The sequence below is a fragment of the Panulirus ornatus genome, chromosome 41, assembly GCF_036320965.1.
Source record: "Panulirus ornatus isolate Po-2019 chromosome 41, ASM3632096v1, whole genome shotgun sequence".
Lineage (NCBI taxonomy): Eukaryota > Metazoa > Arthropoda > Malacostraca > Decapoda > Palinuridae > Panulirus > Panulirus ornatus.
In genome coordinates, this window is record NC_092264.1 from 19,742,706 (window position 1) to 19,757,024 (window position 14,319).

At 39.3% G+C, this 14,319-nt stretch overlaps 1 protein-coding gene across 14 annotated transcripts in view; it reads left to right on the forward strand.

Moving 5' to 3' along the window:
- LOC139761747 (chloride channel protein 2-like) overlaps window positions 1-14,319 on the forward strand; it is a 618,856-nt gene that overhangs the window by 516,482 nt on the left and 88,055 nt on the right. For 13 of the 14 annotated variants that reach the window (XM_071686178.1, XM_071686169.1, XM_071686168.1 and 10 more), the window contains one exon: window positions 8,581-8,694. The exons of the other annotated variant lie outside the window; for it this stretch is intronic. In XM_071686178.1, coding sequence (XP_071542279.1) covers window positions 8,581-8,694 — 114 coding nt within the window. The remainder of the gene's footprint in view (window positions 1-8,580; window positions 8,695-14,319) is intronic. 14 annotated transcript variants of the gene reach the window in all.

Genomic DNA, 14,319 nt, shown 5'->3' on the forward strand with positions numbered 1-14,319 from the left:
CTTATGGATCACTTTGGGTTATGTAATCTCCCAAGTTTCCCATATGTATTTTACAGTCTTTTTGTTTCATATTTTGTTCATGACATAGCTCGAAAGATATATGGTTCCAGATCTGTTTGTCTCATTAAGTAAGTAAAAGCCACTCAGCTAAAGTGCCCACCATCCTCATGCTGTTTGCCATAGTCAAGCCAATCATGGCCTGCAGACCAGAACAGGTTGTTGTACTCTGTTCCTCCAAGGGTTATGTGGTGCATACAGTCAGGTCCACAGTTACTATCTCAGTTAAGATTAATTCACCAAGAAGCCATGGCCAGGTATGAAAGGTCTTATTGTGGTCATATTAAAAGTGGTTGATACATGTTTGCTGGTTGGATAGAAGAGATGAGTAAGAGTAAGCATTGATATCTTACAGATCAAAATATTTTTACTCCTGCTTCATAAGATCACTTTCGGTTGTAAAATTCTATTCTAAATATGATAAGGTGTTTGCATTAACACAGTGCCCTATCCAAAATATGATAAGGTGTTTGCATCACATTAGTGCCACTTTGAACAAGCTTTGCTGATGTAGGTATCACAACAATTTTATGTTTATTTCACTTCCAAAATTAAGCAGCTTCGATAGTGACTTTCCTACTTTTCAGGGTAAAAATTTGCTCTATGTAGTTTTGAAATATTTGTAGATAAAACACCATATTGTGTATTCATATGAATCTGATCTAGAGTATTGTGAAAGAAAATAAGTGACATACATACCTTGCCACTGGCTTGTAAACTAAGCTTTTAGCTTTATGGATATGAACCTAGGTTTTACACACTTCAAGGGGATGAAGGGATAAAGTGTATCATTTATTTATTTTATTTAATTTGCTTTGTCTCTGTCTCCTGAGTTAGTGAGGTAGCGCAAGGAAACAGACGAAAGAATGGCCCAACCCACCCACATACACATGTATATAGATACACATCCACACACGCAAATATACATACCTATACATCTCAATGTACACATATATACACACACAGACATATACATATATACACATGTACATAATTCATGCTGTCTGCCTTTATTTATTCCCATCGCCACCTCGCCACACATGGAATAACAACCCCCTCCCCCCCTCATGTGTGCGAGGTAGTGCTAGGAAAAGACAACAAAGGCCCCCATTCGTTCACACTCAGTCTCTAGCTGTCATGAAATAATGCACCAAAACCACAGCTCCCTTTCCACATCCAGGCCCCACAGAACTTTCCATGGTTTACCCCAGACGCTTCACACGCCCTGGTTCAATCCATTGACAGCACTTCGACCCCGGTATACCACATCATTCCAATTCACTCTATTCCTTGCACGCCTTTCACCCTCCTGCATGTTCAGGCCCCGATCACTCAAAATCTTTTTCACTCCATCTTTCCACCTCCAATTTGGTCTCCCACTTCTCCTCGTTCCCTCCACCTCTGACACATATATCCTCTTTGTCAATCTTTCCTCACTCATTCTCTCCATGAGACCAAACCATTTCAAAACACCCTCTTCTGCTCTCTCAACCACTCTCTTTTTATTTCCACACATCTCTCTTACCCTTACATTACTTACTAAATTAAACCACCTCACACCACATATTGTCCTCAAACATCTCATTTCCAGCACATCCACCCTCCTGTGCACAACTCTATCCATATCCCACACTTCGCAACCATACAACATTGTTGGAACCACTATTCCTTCAAACATACCCATTTTTGCTTTCCGAGATAATGTTCTCGACTTCCAAACATTCTTCAAGGCTCCCAGAATTTTCACCCCCTTCCCCACCCTATGATTCACTTCTGCTTCCATGGTTCCATCCGCTGCCAGATCCACTCCCGGATATCTAAAACACTTTACTTCCTCCAGTTTTTCTCCATTCAAACTTACTTCCCAGTTGACTTGACCCTCAACCCCACTGTACCTAATAACCTTGCTCTTATTCACATTTACTCTTAACTTTCTTCTTTCACACACTTTACCAAACTCAGTCACCAGCTTCTGCAGTTTCTCATATGAATCAGCCACCAGCGCTGTATCATCAGCGAACAACAACTGACTCACTTCCCAAACTCGCTCATCCACAACAGACTGCATACTTGCCCCTCTTTCCAAAACTCTTGCATTCACCTCCCTAACAACCTCATCCATAAACAAATTAAACAACCATGGAGACATCACACATCCCTGCTGCAAACCTACATTCACTGAGAACCAATCACTTTCCTCTCTTCCTATACGTACACATGCCTTACATCCTCGATAAAAACTTTTCACTGCTTCTAACAACTTGCCTCCCACACCATATATTCTTAATACCTTCCACAGAGCATCTCTATCAACTCTCTCATATGCCTTCTCCAGATCCATAAATGCTACATACAAATTCATTTGCTTTTCTAAGTATTTCTCACATACATTCTTCAAAGCAAACACCTGATCCACACATCCTCTACCACTTCTGAAACCACATTGCTCTTCCCCAATCTGATGCTCTGTACATGTCTTCACCCTCTCAATCAATACCCTCCCATATAATTTCCCAGGAATACTCAACAAACTTATACCTCTGTAATTTGAGCACTCACTCTTATCCCCTTTGCCTTTGTACAGTGGCACTATGCAAGCATTCCGCCAATCCTCAGGCACCTCACCATGAATCATACATACATTAAATAACCTTACCAACCAGTCAACAATACAGTCACCCCCTTTTTTAGTAAATTCCACTGCAATACCATCCAAACCTGCTGCCTTGCCAGCTTTCATCTTCCGCAAAGCTTTTACTACCTCTTCTCTGTTTACCAAATCATTATCCCTAACCCTCTCACTTTGCACACCACCTCGACCAAAACACCCTATATCTGCCACTCTATCATCGAACACATTCAACAAATCTTCAAAATACTCACTTCATCTCCTCACATCACCACTACTTGTTATCACCTCCCCATTAGCCCCCTTCACTGAAGTTCCCATTTGCTCCCTTGTCTTACGCAGTTTATTTACCTCCTTCCAAAACATCTTTTTATTCTCCCTGAAATTTAATGATACCCTCTCACCCCAACTCTCATTTGCCCTCTTTTTCACCTCTTGCACCTTTCTCTTGACCTCCTGCCTCTTTCTTTTATACATCTCCCACTCATTTGCATTTTTTCCCTGCAAAAATCATCCAAATGCCTCTCTCTTCTCTTTCACTTATAATCTTACTTCTTCAATCCCACCACCCACTACCCTTTCTAATCAACCCACCTCCCACGCTTCTCATGCCACAAGCATCTTTTGCGCAAGCCATCACTGTTTCCCTAAATACATCCCATTCCTCCCCCACTCCCCTTACCTCCTTTGTTCTCACCTTTTTCCATTCTGTACTCAGTCTCTCCTGGTACTTCCTCACACAAGTCTCCTTCCCAAGCTCACTCACTCTCACCACTCTCTTCACCCCAACATTCTCTCTTCTTTTCTGAAAACCCCTACAAATCTTCACCTTCGCCTCCAGAAGATAATGATCAGACATCCCTCCAGTTGCACCTCTCAGCACATTAACATCCAAAAGTCTCTCTTTCGCACGCCTGTCAATTAAAACGTAATCCAATAATGCTCTCTGGCCATCTCTCCTACTTACATACGTATACTTATGTATATCTCGCTTTTTAAACCAGGTATTCCTAATCACCAGTCCTTTTTCAGCACATAGATCTACAAGCTCTTCACCATTTCCATTTACAACACTGAACACCCCATGTATACCAATTATTCCCTCAACTGCCACATTACTCACCTTTGCATTCAAATCACCCATCACTATAACCCAGTCTTGTGCATCAAAACCACTAACACACTCATTCAGCTGCTCCCAAAACACTTGCCTCTCATGATCTTTCATCTCATGCCCAGGTGCATATGCACCAATAATCACCCATCTTTCTCCATCAACTTTCAGTTTTACCCATATCAATCTAGAATTTACTTTCTTACACCCTGTCACATACTCCCACAACTCCTGTTTCAGTAGTAGTGCTACTCCTTCCCTTGCTCTTGTCCTCTCACTAGCCCCTGACTTTACTCCCAAGACATTCCCAAACCACTCTTCCCCTTTACCCTTCATCTTCGTTTCACTCTGAGCCTGAACATCCAGGTTCCTTTCCTCAAACATACTACCTATCTCTCCTTTTTTCTCATCTTGGTTACATCCACACACATTTAGACACCCCAGTCTGAGCCTTCGAGGAGGATGAGCACTCCCCGTGTGACTCCTTCTTCTGTTTCCACTTTTAGAAAGTCAAAATACAAGGAGGGGAGGGTTTCTGGTCCCTCGTTCCCGTCCCCTTTAGTCGCCTTCTACCACACGTGAGGAATGCGTGGGAAGTATTCTTTCTCCCCTATCCCCAGGGATAAAGTTTATCATATTTTCATTATTATCAAGTTTTCAACATGTCAAGCTGTTTAACAGTGATGGAGTTATACAAAGTATGGATTAATCATAGATTTTCTTCTAAGCTTCAGATGTTTTGCTAATGAGGAGAATAGAAAAAAAAGTTTCTCCCTGTTCAGTTTGTGAAAAGTCAACAAAGTGAAAATGATGAAAAATGAAGAACAGCTCTAAGGTGAATTTTGCGCTTTGTGACAGTCAGAAAGAGTGAGCATTGAATATGTTTTCCAACTTCCTCAGGCTAGATCGTTTTTATAAATTTGCCTAAATTTCATCTAATATTAGTGTAGGAATTTGAGTTCCATTTAGCTTTCTTTTTATTTTTTAAGTTGACATAGCATGGGTAACTGAGGTCCTAATCAAGACCATCTCAGTAACACTATATGTATATATATCTTAGCCTTAGCCAGGTACCTATTTTATCGACCAACTCCTATGGGTGGAAAAATATCTTGGTTGTTTGTGGACCAACTGTCTCAAACAGGATTTGAACCTGCGTGCTCAACCCTGGGCAACCTGTGAATCCATCATGTCCAGGAACATTAACCATTACCCAACATCCAGACAAATTAGCATCTCATGGTAATGTTCTCACATCTTAATCTGATTCCAGAATTTTCAAGACTACTTCAGTTAAGCTTACTATATCTTTTACTTTTGGACTTTCAGATAAATAATGAAATTTCTTTTCATCTTTTCCCTTTCTTCTCTTCTTCTTCCTCTTCCTCTTCTTCTTCTTCTTCTTCTTCTTCTTCTTCTTCTTCTTCTTCTCATTTTGAATTCTTTTTCTTTTCTATTCTTCCTCTTCTATATTCTCTCTTTATTTCTTTATTTCTTGATGGACAATATTCACATTGAGGCATTCTTTCACTCTGTTCCATCCTCATTACCTGACATTTACTTGAATTTGGATTTCATTTACTTTATATCAGACCAATATATAAGTTGATGCAATCTTCCTCACTTTTCACTTCCCTCATGACTATGGCATCATCCATAAACATGTTCAGGTAGGAGTCCAGTCCCTCTAGCAAGTCATTTACACAGATCAGTAAAAATAATGGTCCCAGGAATAGAAACCTGCAGCAAGCCATTGCTAACCTCAACCCATTTTGAGAAGGCTCTTCTAACATACTTCCTTTGTTCCCTTCCAATAGGGAAGTCTTTTATCCATCAAATGAATCTTCCTCATATTATTGCCTAGGGTCCAGACTTCTCTACCAGGCTGCTGTGTGGCACAAAGTCATATGCTTTCTGACCGTCCAGATACAGATAATCCAACCAGCTTTTTCTTTTGTCTGAAACAAAGTTAACTCTTTGTAGAAATCTAAGAGGCTTGTTATTTATGACCGACCTCCTTTTCCTAAAATTTTGCTGTCTCTTACTTTCATACTTTTTGATAAGTAGGAAATCATGCAATTCATTTCTGAATATCTTTTCCAGTATCATACAGACTACACTTACTAGGGATGCCAGTCTGTAGTTCAGAGCTTTTCCTGGTCTCCTCTGTGATAGATAGGTATGACATTTGATCTTTTCCACTCCCTTGATGCTATATCCTTTTCCAACAACATCTTGAATAATGTTTTAAGTGGGTTTTCAGGTGTATATGCACATATTCCCAGCACATATGGAGAAATTTTATCGGGACCATGAGCCTTAGTATTCTGTCTATGTCTTCAGTTTTTGGTATGTTTCAGTGCCTTCTGACTCCTCCTCCCTATTTCATCTCACTCGTGTGAGGGCTTTGTTCCTTACTTATCCTTACATCATCCTTTATAGCTCATCCTGCTGCTTTTTATCTGAATACTTACTCATTGAAGTTTTGGATCATCCCCTGCAACATTCACAATACCCTTTTCAAGTTTTCTCTGTTCTTCCTTTCTTATCCTGCTATGCTAGTTCCTTCCTCTCTTATACCTTGTAGATGCTGGCTGGCTGGTGTTTTTTCTACATTTCCACAGCACATTACAAAGTTCCTTCCTTTTTGAGATCTGTTAGTGAACTGCTCACCCCTCTTTCTCAATATTCCTCCTGTATTTAAGGCTAAAGGCACCCATGTTCCTACTGATTCATTATTAATTTCATAGAACCTTTTACTAAAATGCCCTCATCCTGGCTATTGAACTCCATATCCCAGTTGATTACCATAGAAATGATTAAGCTCTGAGAAGTGTCCTTGGATTACATCTCTTCAAATGTGTTTTCCATCTCTGTTCTTTTTACATCCTTAGTTACCTCATAATCAGACTGAAGAATTATGTAATTACTTTTTCCAGTTGGTGTGTCATATATGATATTCTCAACTTCCATGTTACTATGTGTGAAAATAAGATATAATAATGGTGGTGTATTAGTCTGTCTCATCCTGGTGTATTCACTGACAAAGTGTTATAAGAAACTGTTATAGGAAACTATCCTGTATACACTCAAAAACCTTATGTTTCCGTGACTTTTCTTTAAAATTTTCCATTATCAATGCAAGTTTTACTACTCCTTCTACCATCTTGATTGTTCATTCATTATTATCATTGTATATTTGCTCTGGTTCATTAAGATTCTTCGAAAGATTAATCTTATCAACACCACTATGCACTTCCTTTCTACTCATTATGTTTAGTTTGAATGTACTATCTTCCAGTATTTCCATTTAAAGCTGTTTTTTACCAAGAGAGCCACTCCATCTCCTTTGTCTTATGTTTCCCTCCCTCCTATCACAGATCCCCATGGACAGAACATGTTAGATTTTCTCTCCGGTTAATTTTGTCCTCTCAACTCCCAACAGTATTAGATGCATTTTCCCTAATTTGATCTTTGAATTCCAGCACTTTACCATTTACTGCTAGTCTATTTGCATTTAAATACATTACTTTCACTCTGACATTTCCATCACAGAACATTCCTAGGCTCTCTGCTGCACTAGTGGAGCTGTTCCATTCTCCTGTCTCGTTTGATGCCTCCTCTTTTTTAACTTCTGCCTGAATTCTTTGCTCCTCTTTCCTTCTCCTCCCTGACTCTATCATATTTGATGGGCACCCCACTGAAATCCATTATATTTTCAAATTTGTTAACCTCCCTAAGTTACTCCTAGCAAGAGCACTCATATCTAAATTAACCTTAACTGGCTAGCCTCATATGTCTTAGTTATAACCATCAGTTCTTTCTTTCAACACAGAAATTGCATTTGGCATTTCTATAGCCAATATTTTCTTTAAATAGCATCACATCTTTTGTTACCCCTTTTCTTTCTCCCCTAGTCCAAAAATAATCTGATTTATGTCTATCAACCTCTTGCTTTACAAATCTTTTTAATTTTGGTTCCACCTACTTTTCAGGTAATCCTCCAGTGTTGATTTATCAATTCCCTTGTTTATAACTTATTCTAAAATCTACCTTTTAGTTGACAAACTCTATTCATGTATGCTTAAACTTTACTTTTCTAAAATGATCATCAACCAAACCATGAATTTTCTTGTTTCATCTCTTACCTGTGATTTGAGTCATGTGCTTGATAACAGAAAGACATATGGATGTACTTTGGCAGTGGTAGAGATATAATATACTTCATCTCAAAAACAGTTCTCTTGCTGTGTAATCAAGCATTTGCCTTTTGAATTATTTTGAAAGCAGATTGTAATTTTCAGGTTTAGTGTCTTACCTCTGTGTTCTTGACAGAAAATGCTTAAAAGATATACTCTTATCATCCATTTGCCCTGTTGCTTATTATTGCATAGCTTAGTGTTTGGGGGCACTGATCATAACTGCGTTGATGGATATCAGTTTGGTTGCAAACGTTTGAGGATGATGAGTACTTGTGTAATTTGAGATTACAAAATATTTTGGTGATCCAACTGCCCTTCTGAGTAGATTTAGAAGCATGTAACTTTAAGGTTATCCTACAAGAGTGCAGAAGTAAACTATTAAACTAGAATTAGTATCTCCATGTTTGTTTACATGTCCATTTTACTCTACTCCTTTATTGTTTCCTTGGCTTTCTTAATTTGCTTTCCTCTTCTATGATCTTCCTGCTATTCTTTTATCCTTCATTGCCCTCTTTCTTACACTAGTATACATTACTTTTGCTCTGTGATATATTTTGTCCCACCACTTTATCTTCCAGTTGAGAAAAGCTGTTGAATCAACGAACTCTGGTGACTTCTCCAAGCCTAAGAAAGATAGGGGTGTTGGAGGCACTTTCAGAGAAAAATTTTTGAGGCCCACAATACGCAGAAAGGTTGATTATGAATGTCTGGAGTGGATTTGAATAGAACACCGGAAATTTGTGGTTTTGTTATTCTTATTCCATACTCTCCTATACAGATGTGTGTAATTAAAGTCCCTTCCTAACCAATATATTACAGTTTATTTTCATAGAGCAAGTTTTTCTAACACTGACTGTCTTTACTTTTTGTTGATAATAAACAGATTGATGTGGTCACATTAACTCACATGTGATATTCTACTAAGATCAATTTTTTCTGAAAATACTGTTACTGTGTTCTGATTATATGTGTATTAGAACTGTGTGTTTGACCAAAGACGTGTCCTGTAAATGATCCTTATCGGATTTATATCTTGATTCTGTACAGTACATGATTATATTGGAATTATTATTCATGATTGGTTTTTAGCATAAAAAGAGAAAACAGCATAATGTTATGAAAAAAGAAGAGGTAATTACTTTGGTGAAAAAAGAAGAGATGATGAAAGTCTCACATAAGATGGAATGTGGCAAAGGAACTGGAGTGGATGGTATTCCACTTGAATTTCTAAAGAAAGGGGATGATTGTTTTGTTGATTGGTTAGATATTGGTTAGATAGGATTTCAGTGTATGTATGGATCATAGTGATGTGCATTGGTATTGGCAGAATGCATTTATAGTGCCACTGTATAAAGACAAATAGGAACAAAGATGACTGTCTAAACTACACAGGTATATGTTTCTTGAGTGTACCTAGTAGGTTGTACAGGTGGGTAGTGACTGAGAGGATGAAGACATGTACAGAGCATTGTGGTTTTAGAAGTGGTAGAGGAAGTGTGAATCAGGTGTTTGCTTTAAAGAATGTGTGTAAGAAATACTTAGCTAAACAGAAGGATTTGTATGTGGCATTTATGGATCTTGAGAAACCATATGATAGGGTTGATGGAGATGCTTTATAGAAGTTCTTAAGATTATATGGCTTGGGAGGGAAGCCGCCAGAAGCTGTGAGTTTTTATCAAGATTGTAATGCTTGTGTATAAGTAAGAAGAGAGGAAAATGAGTGATTCCAAGTGAAGGGTGGTCTGTAGTGTGTGACATCACCATGACTGTTTAATTTGTTTGTGGGTGGTATGGTGAAGGATGTAAATGAAAGAGTCTTGAAGAGTGGGGAAAGAATGCAAGTTGTAGAGGGTGAAAGGTTCTGGGAGGTAAGTTTGTTATTTGCTGATGACACAGCACTGATGAAAGATTCAAGTGATAAATTGAGTGATGAGTCTAGAAGGGATATATGAAAGGAACAAGCTGGGAGTGAATTTGAATGACAACAAGGTTATTAAGATTAGCATCATAGAGAAACAGGTCAGTTTTAGTATGAATTTGAATGTAGAAAATCTGGATGAAGTAAAATATTTTAGATACCTGGGAATGGATACGGCTGCAAATGGAGCCATGGAAAGGAAAGTGAGTCTTTAAGTTGGTGAGGGGACAAAGGTTTTAGGAACATTGAAAAATGTATGGAAAGAGAGGTCTTTATCTGGAAGACAAAAATGGGTGTTATATGGATACAAAGCATGGACTGTACATCAGGATGTACTGAGGAGGTTGGATGTTGGAAAAGAAAAATGTTTAAAGATATTATATTATGTGAGTTGGTTTGATTTGATATGCAGTGGAGTTGATGATACTGCAGTAAGATTTTTAAGAAAGTGGGTGAATGTATTATTGGTTAGTTAGTTTAGATTTTCATTGGATATATGGATCATGGTTATGTTCCTGAGAATTGACAGAATACATGTATAGTGCCATTGAATAAAGGGAAGGGAACAGAGGTAAGTGTTCAAACTACAGATGTATAAGTTTGATGAGTTTACATGATAAGTTGTATGGAAGAGTAGTCATTAAAAAGGTGATGGTATGCATGGACCATAAGATTTAGGTGGAACAATGTGGTGTCAGGAGTGGTAGAAGATTTGTGGATCAGGTGTTTGCTTTAAGGAATGTGTATAACAAATACAGAAACAGAGGGATCTGTATGTAGCATTCTTGGATATGGAGAAAATAAATGAAAAGGCTGTTAGAGATGTTTTATGGAAGGTGTTATGAATACATATGGTGTGGGAGGAAAGCTGTCAGAATCAGTAGGAAGTTTTCATCAAGACAATGAGGCATGTAAGTGAGAGGATAGAGAGGAGGGTGAGTGGTTCCATGTGAAGGTGGGTCTGCTGCATGGTTGTGTTGTCACCATGACTGTTTATATTGTTAATAGATAGGGTGGTGAGGGAAGTAAATGCAAGGATCTTAGAGATAAGGACAGGTATGCAGTGTGTTGGGAGCAGGGGGCCCTAGTAATTGAGTCATTTATTGTATGCTACTGACATAGCACTGGTGACAGATTTGACTGAGAAACAGCAGAAGTTGGTGTCTGAGTTTGGGTGAGTTTGTGAAAAGAACAAATTTAGTTTGGGTGTGAATTTGGATGGAGAAAACTAAGAAGTGAAGTGTTTTAGATACCTGGGAGTGGATATGGGCCATAAGGTGGCTGAGGGGGCAAAGGTTTGTGGAACATTGAGGAATGAGTAGAAAGAGAGGCTGCTATTTGGGAGGGCAAAGATGAGTATATTTAAAAGTATAGTATTCCTAGCATTGTTGTTTGGATGCAAGGCATAGGCTATAATGAAGATGTATGGAGGATGGTGAATGCGCTGGAAATGAAATGTTTAAGGATGATATATGATGTGAGAAAGATTGACTGAGTGAGTAATTGTAGAGTAAGAGAAAGGTGTGGTAATAAGATTATGGTCGAGAGAGCTGAAGAGGGTGTGAAAAATGGTTTAGACATATAGAGAGAATGAGTTAGATGTTGACAAAGAAGTTAATGCATCAAAAACTGAGGTGGCAAGGCAAAAGGGGAGACCAAAATAGAGATGGAAAGATGGAGTAAATAAGATTTTAAGTGCTTGGGATGTGAACATACAGGAAGATGGCCATTATGAAAGGGATGGAGTGAATCAGAGCTATGTGGTTTAATCCATTCCTGTCGCTACCCCACCCCACAGGAAATAGCACTGCTATCCCCTGTTTAAGCAAGGTAGTGTCACGAAAACAGAAAATAAAGCCCGCATTCATTCACACTTAGTCTCTAGCTGTCATGTGTAATGTACTGAAACCACAGCTCCCTGTCCACATCCAGGCCCCACACCCTTTATTCCTTACACGCCTTTCCCAGTGAATGTCGGTTTGTGGCAGGGGTGTGTGGTGTCTCCATGGTTGTTTAATTTGTTTATGGATGGGGTTGTTAGGGAGGTGAATGCCAGAGTTTTGGAGAGAGGGGCAAGTATACAGTCTGTTGTAGATGAGAGGGCTTGGCAAGTGAGTCAGTTGTTGTTTGCTGATGGTACGGCGCTGATGGCTGATTCGGATGAGAAACTGCAGAAGCTGGTGACCGAGTTTGGTAAAGTGTGTGAAAGAAGAAAGCTGAGAGTAAATGTGAATAAGAGCAAGGTTATTAGGTTCAGTAAGGTTGAGGGACAAAATATTTGGGAGGTAAGTTTGAATGGAGAAAAACTGGAGGAAGTGAAGTGTTTTAGATATCTGGGAGTGGATTTAGCAATGAATGGAACCATGGAAGCGGAAGTGAGTCACAGGGTGGGGGAGGGCGCAAAGGTTCAAGGAGCATTGAAGAATGTGTGGAAGGCGAGAATGTTATCTCGGAAAGCAAAAATGGGTATATTTGAAGGAATAGTGGTTCCAACAATGTTATATGGCTGCGAGGCATGGGCTATAGAAAGGGTTGTGCGGAGGAGGGTGGATATGTTGGAAATGAGATGTTTGAGGACAATATGTGGTGTGAGGTGGTTTGATTGAGTAAGTAATGAAAGGGTAAGAGAGATGTGTGGTACTGAAAAGAGTGTGGTTGAGAGAGCAGGAGAGGGTGTATTGAAATGGTTTTGTCACAGGGAGAGAATGAGTTAGGAAAGATTGACAAAGAGTTTATATGTGTCAGAGGTGGAGGGAACGAGGAGAAGTGGGAGACCAAATTGCAGGTGGAAGGATGGAGTGAAAAAGATTTTGAGTGATCGGGGCCTGAACATGCAGGAGGATGAAAGGTGTGCAAGGAATAGAGTGAATTGGAACGATGTGGTATATTGGGGTGGATGTGCTGTCAATGGATTGAACCAGGGCATGTGAAGTGGTTGGGGTAAACTATGGAAAGTTTTGTGGGGCCTGCATGTGGACAGGGAGCTGTGGTTTCAGTGCACTATACATGACAGCTAGAGACTAAGTGTGAATGAATGTAGCCTTTGTTGTCTTTCCTAGTGCTACCTCACACGCGTGTGGTGGGAGGGGGTGTCATTTCATGTGTGGCAGGGTGGCGATGGGAATGAATAAAGGCAGCAAGTATGAATTATGTATATGTGTATATGTATGTATGTATATGTCTGTGTATGTGTATATTTATGCATACGTTAAAATGTATAGGTAAGTATATGTGCTTGTGTGGACGTGTCTGTATATACATGTGTATGTGGGTGGGTTGGGCAATTCTTTCATATGTTTCCTTGCGCTACCTCGCTAACGCAGGAAACAGCGGCAAAGTGTGATAGATAAATGAATAAATATGTATGTATATATATATATGTATATATATATATATATATATATATATATATATATATATATATATATATATATATATATATTTTTTTTTTTGCTTTGTCGCTGTCTCCCGCGTTTGCGAGGTAGCGCAAGGAAACAGACGAAAGAAATGGCCCAACCCACCCCCATAAACATGTATATACATAAGTCCACACACGCAAATATATATACCTACACAGCTTTCCATGGTTTACCCCAGACGCTTCACATGCCCTGATTCAATCCACTGACAGCACGTCAACCCTGGTATACCACATCGCTCCAATTCACTCTATTCCTTGCCCTCCTCTCACCCTCCTGCATGTTCAGGCCCCGATCTCACAAAATCTTTTTCACTCCATCTTTCCACCTCCAATTTGGTCTCCCTCTTCTCCTCGTTCCCTCCACCTCCGACACATATATCCTCTTGGTCAATCTTTCCTCACTCATTCTCTCCATGTGACCAAACCATTTCAAAACACCCTCTTCTGCTCTCTCAACCACGCTCTTTTTATTTCCACACATCTCTCTTACCCTTACGTTACTTACTCGATCAAACCACCTCACACCACACATTTTCCTCAAACATCTCATTTCCAGCACGTCCATCCTCCTGCGCACAACTCTATCCATAGCCCACGCCTCGCAACCATACAACATTGTTGGAACCACTATTCCTTCAAACATACCCATTTTTGCTTTCCGAGATAATGTTCTCGACTTCCACACATATATATATATATATATATATATATATATATATATAGAGAGAGAGAGAGAGAGAGAGAGAGAGAGAGAGGGGAGAAAGAGGGAGAGAGAGCAGTAATGAGATTGCTTTGATAAGGCCACTCAGTTGCTCATGGCATCTCAGCTAACATAAATGAAATTTTGTAGAAATGTATAAAGAGGCCTTAGATATTTTGTGCCCGCATCATAGAGCAGCTGAAATTTGAACACTGGCACCAAAGCATGGATCATAGATCTACTTGTGGTCCCTCTTACCAGGCAATGTAGATCTGCAT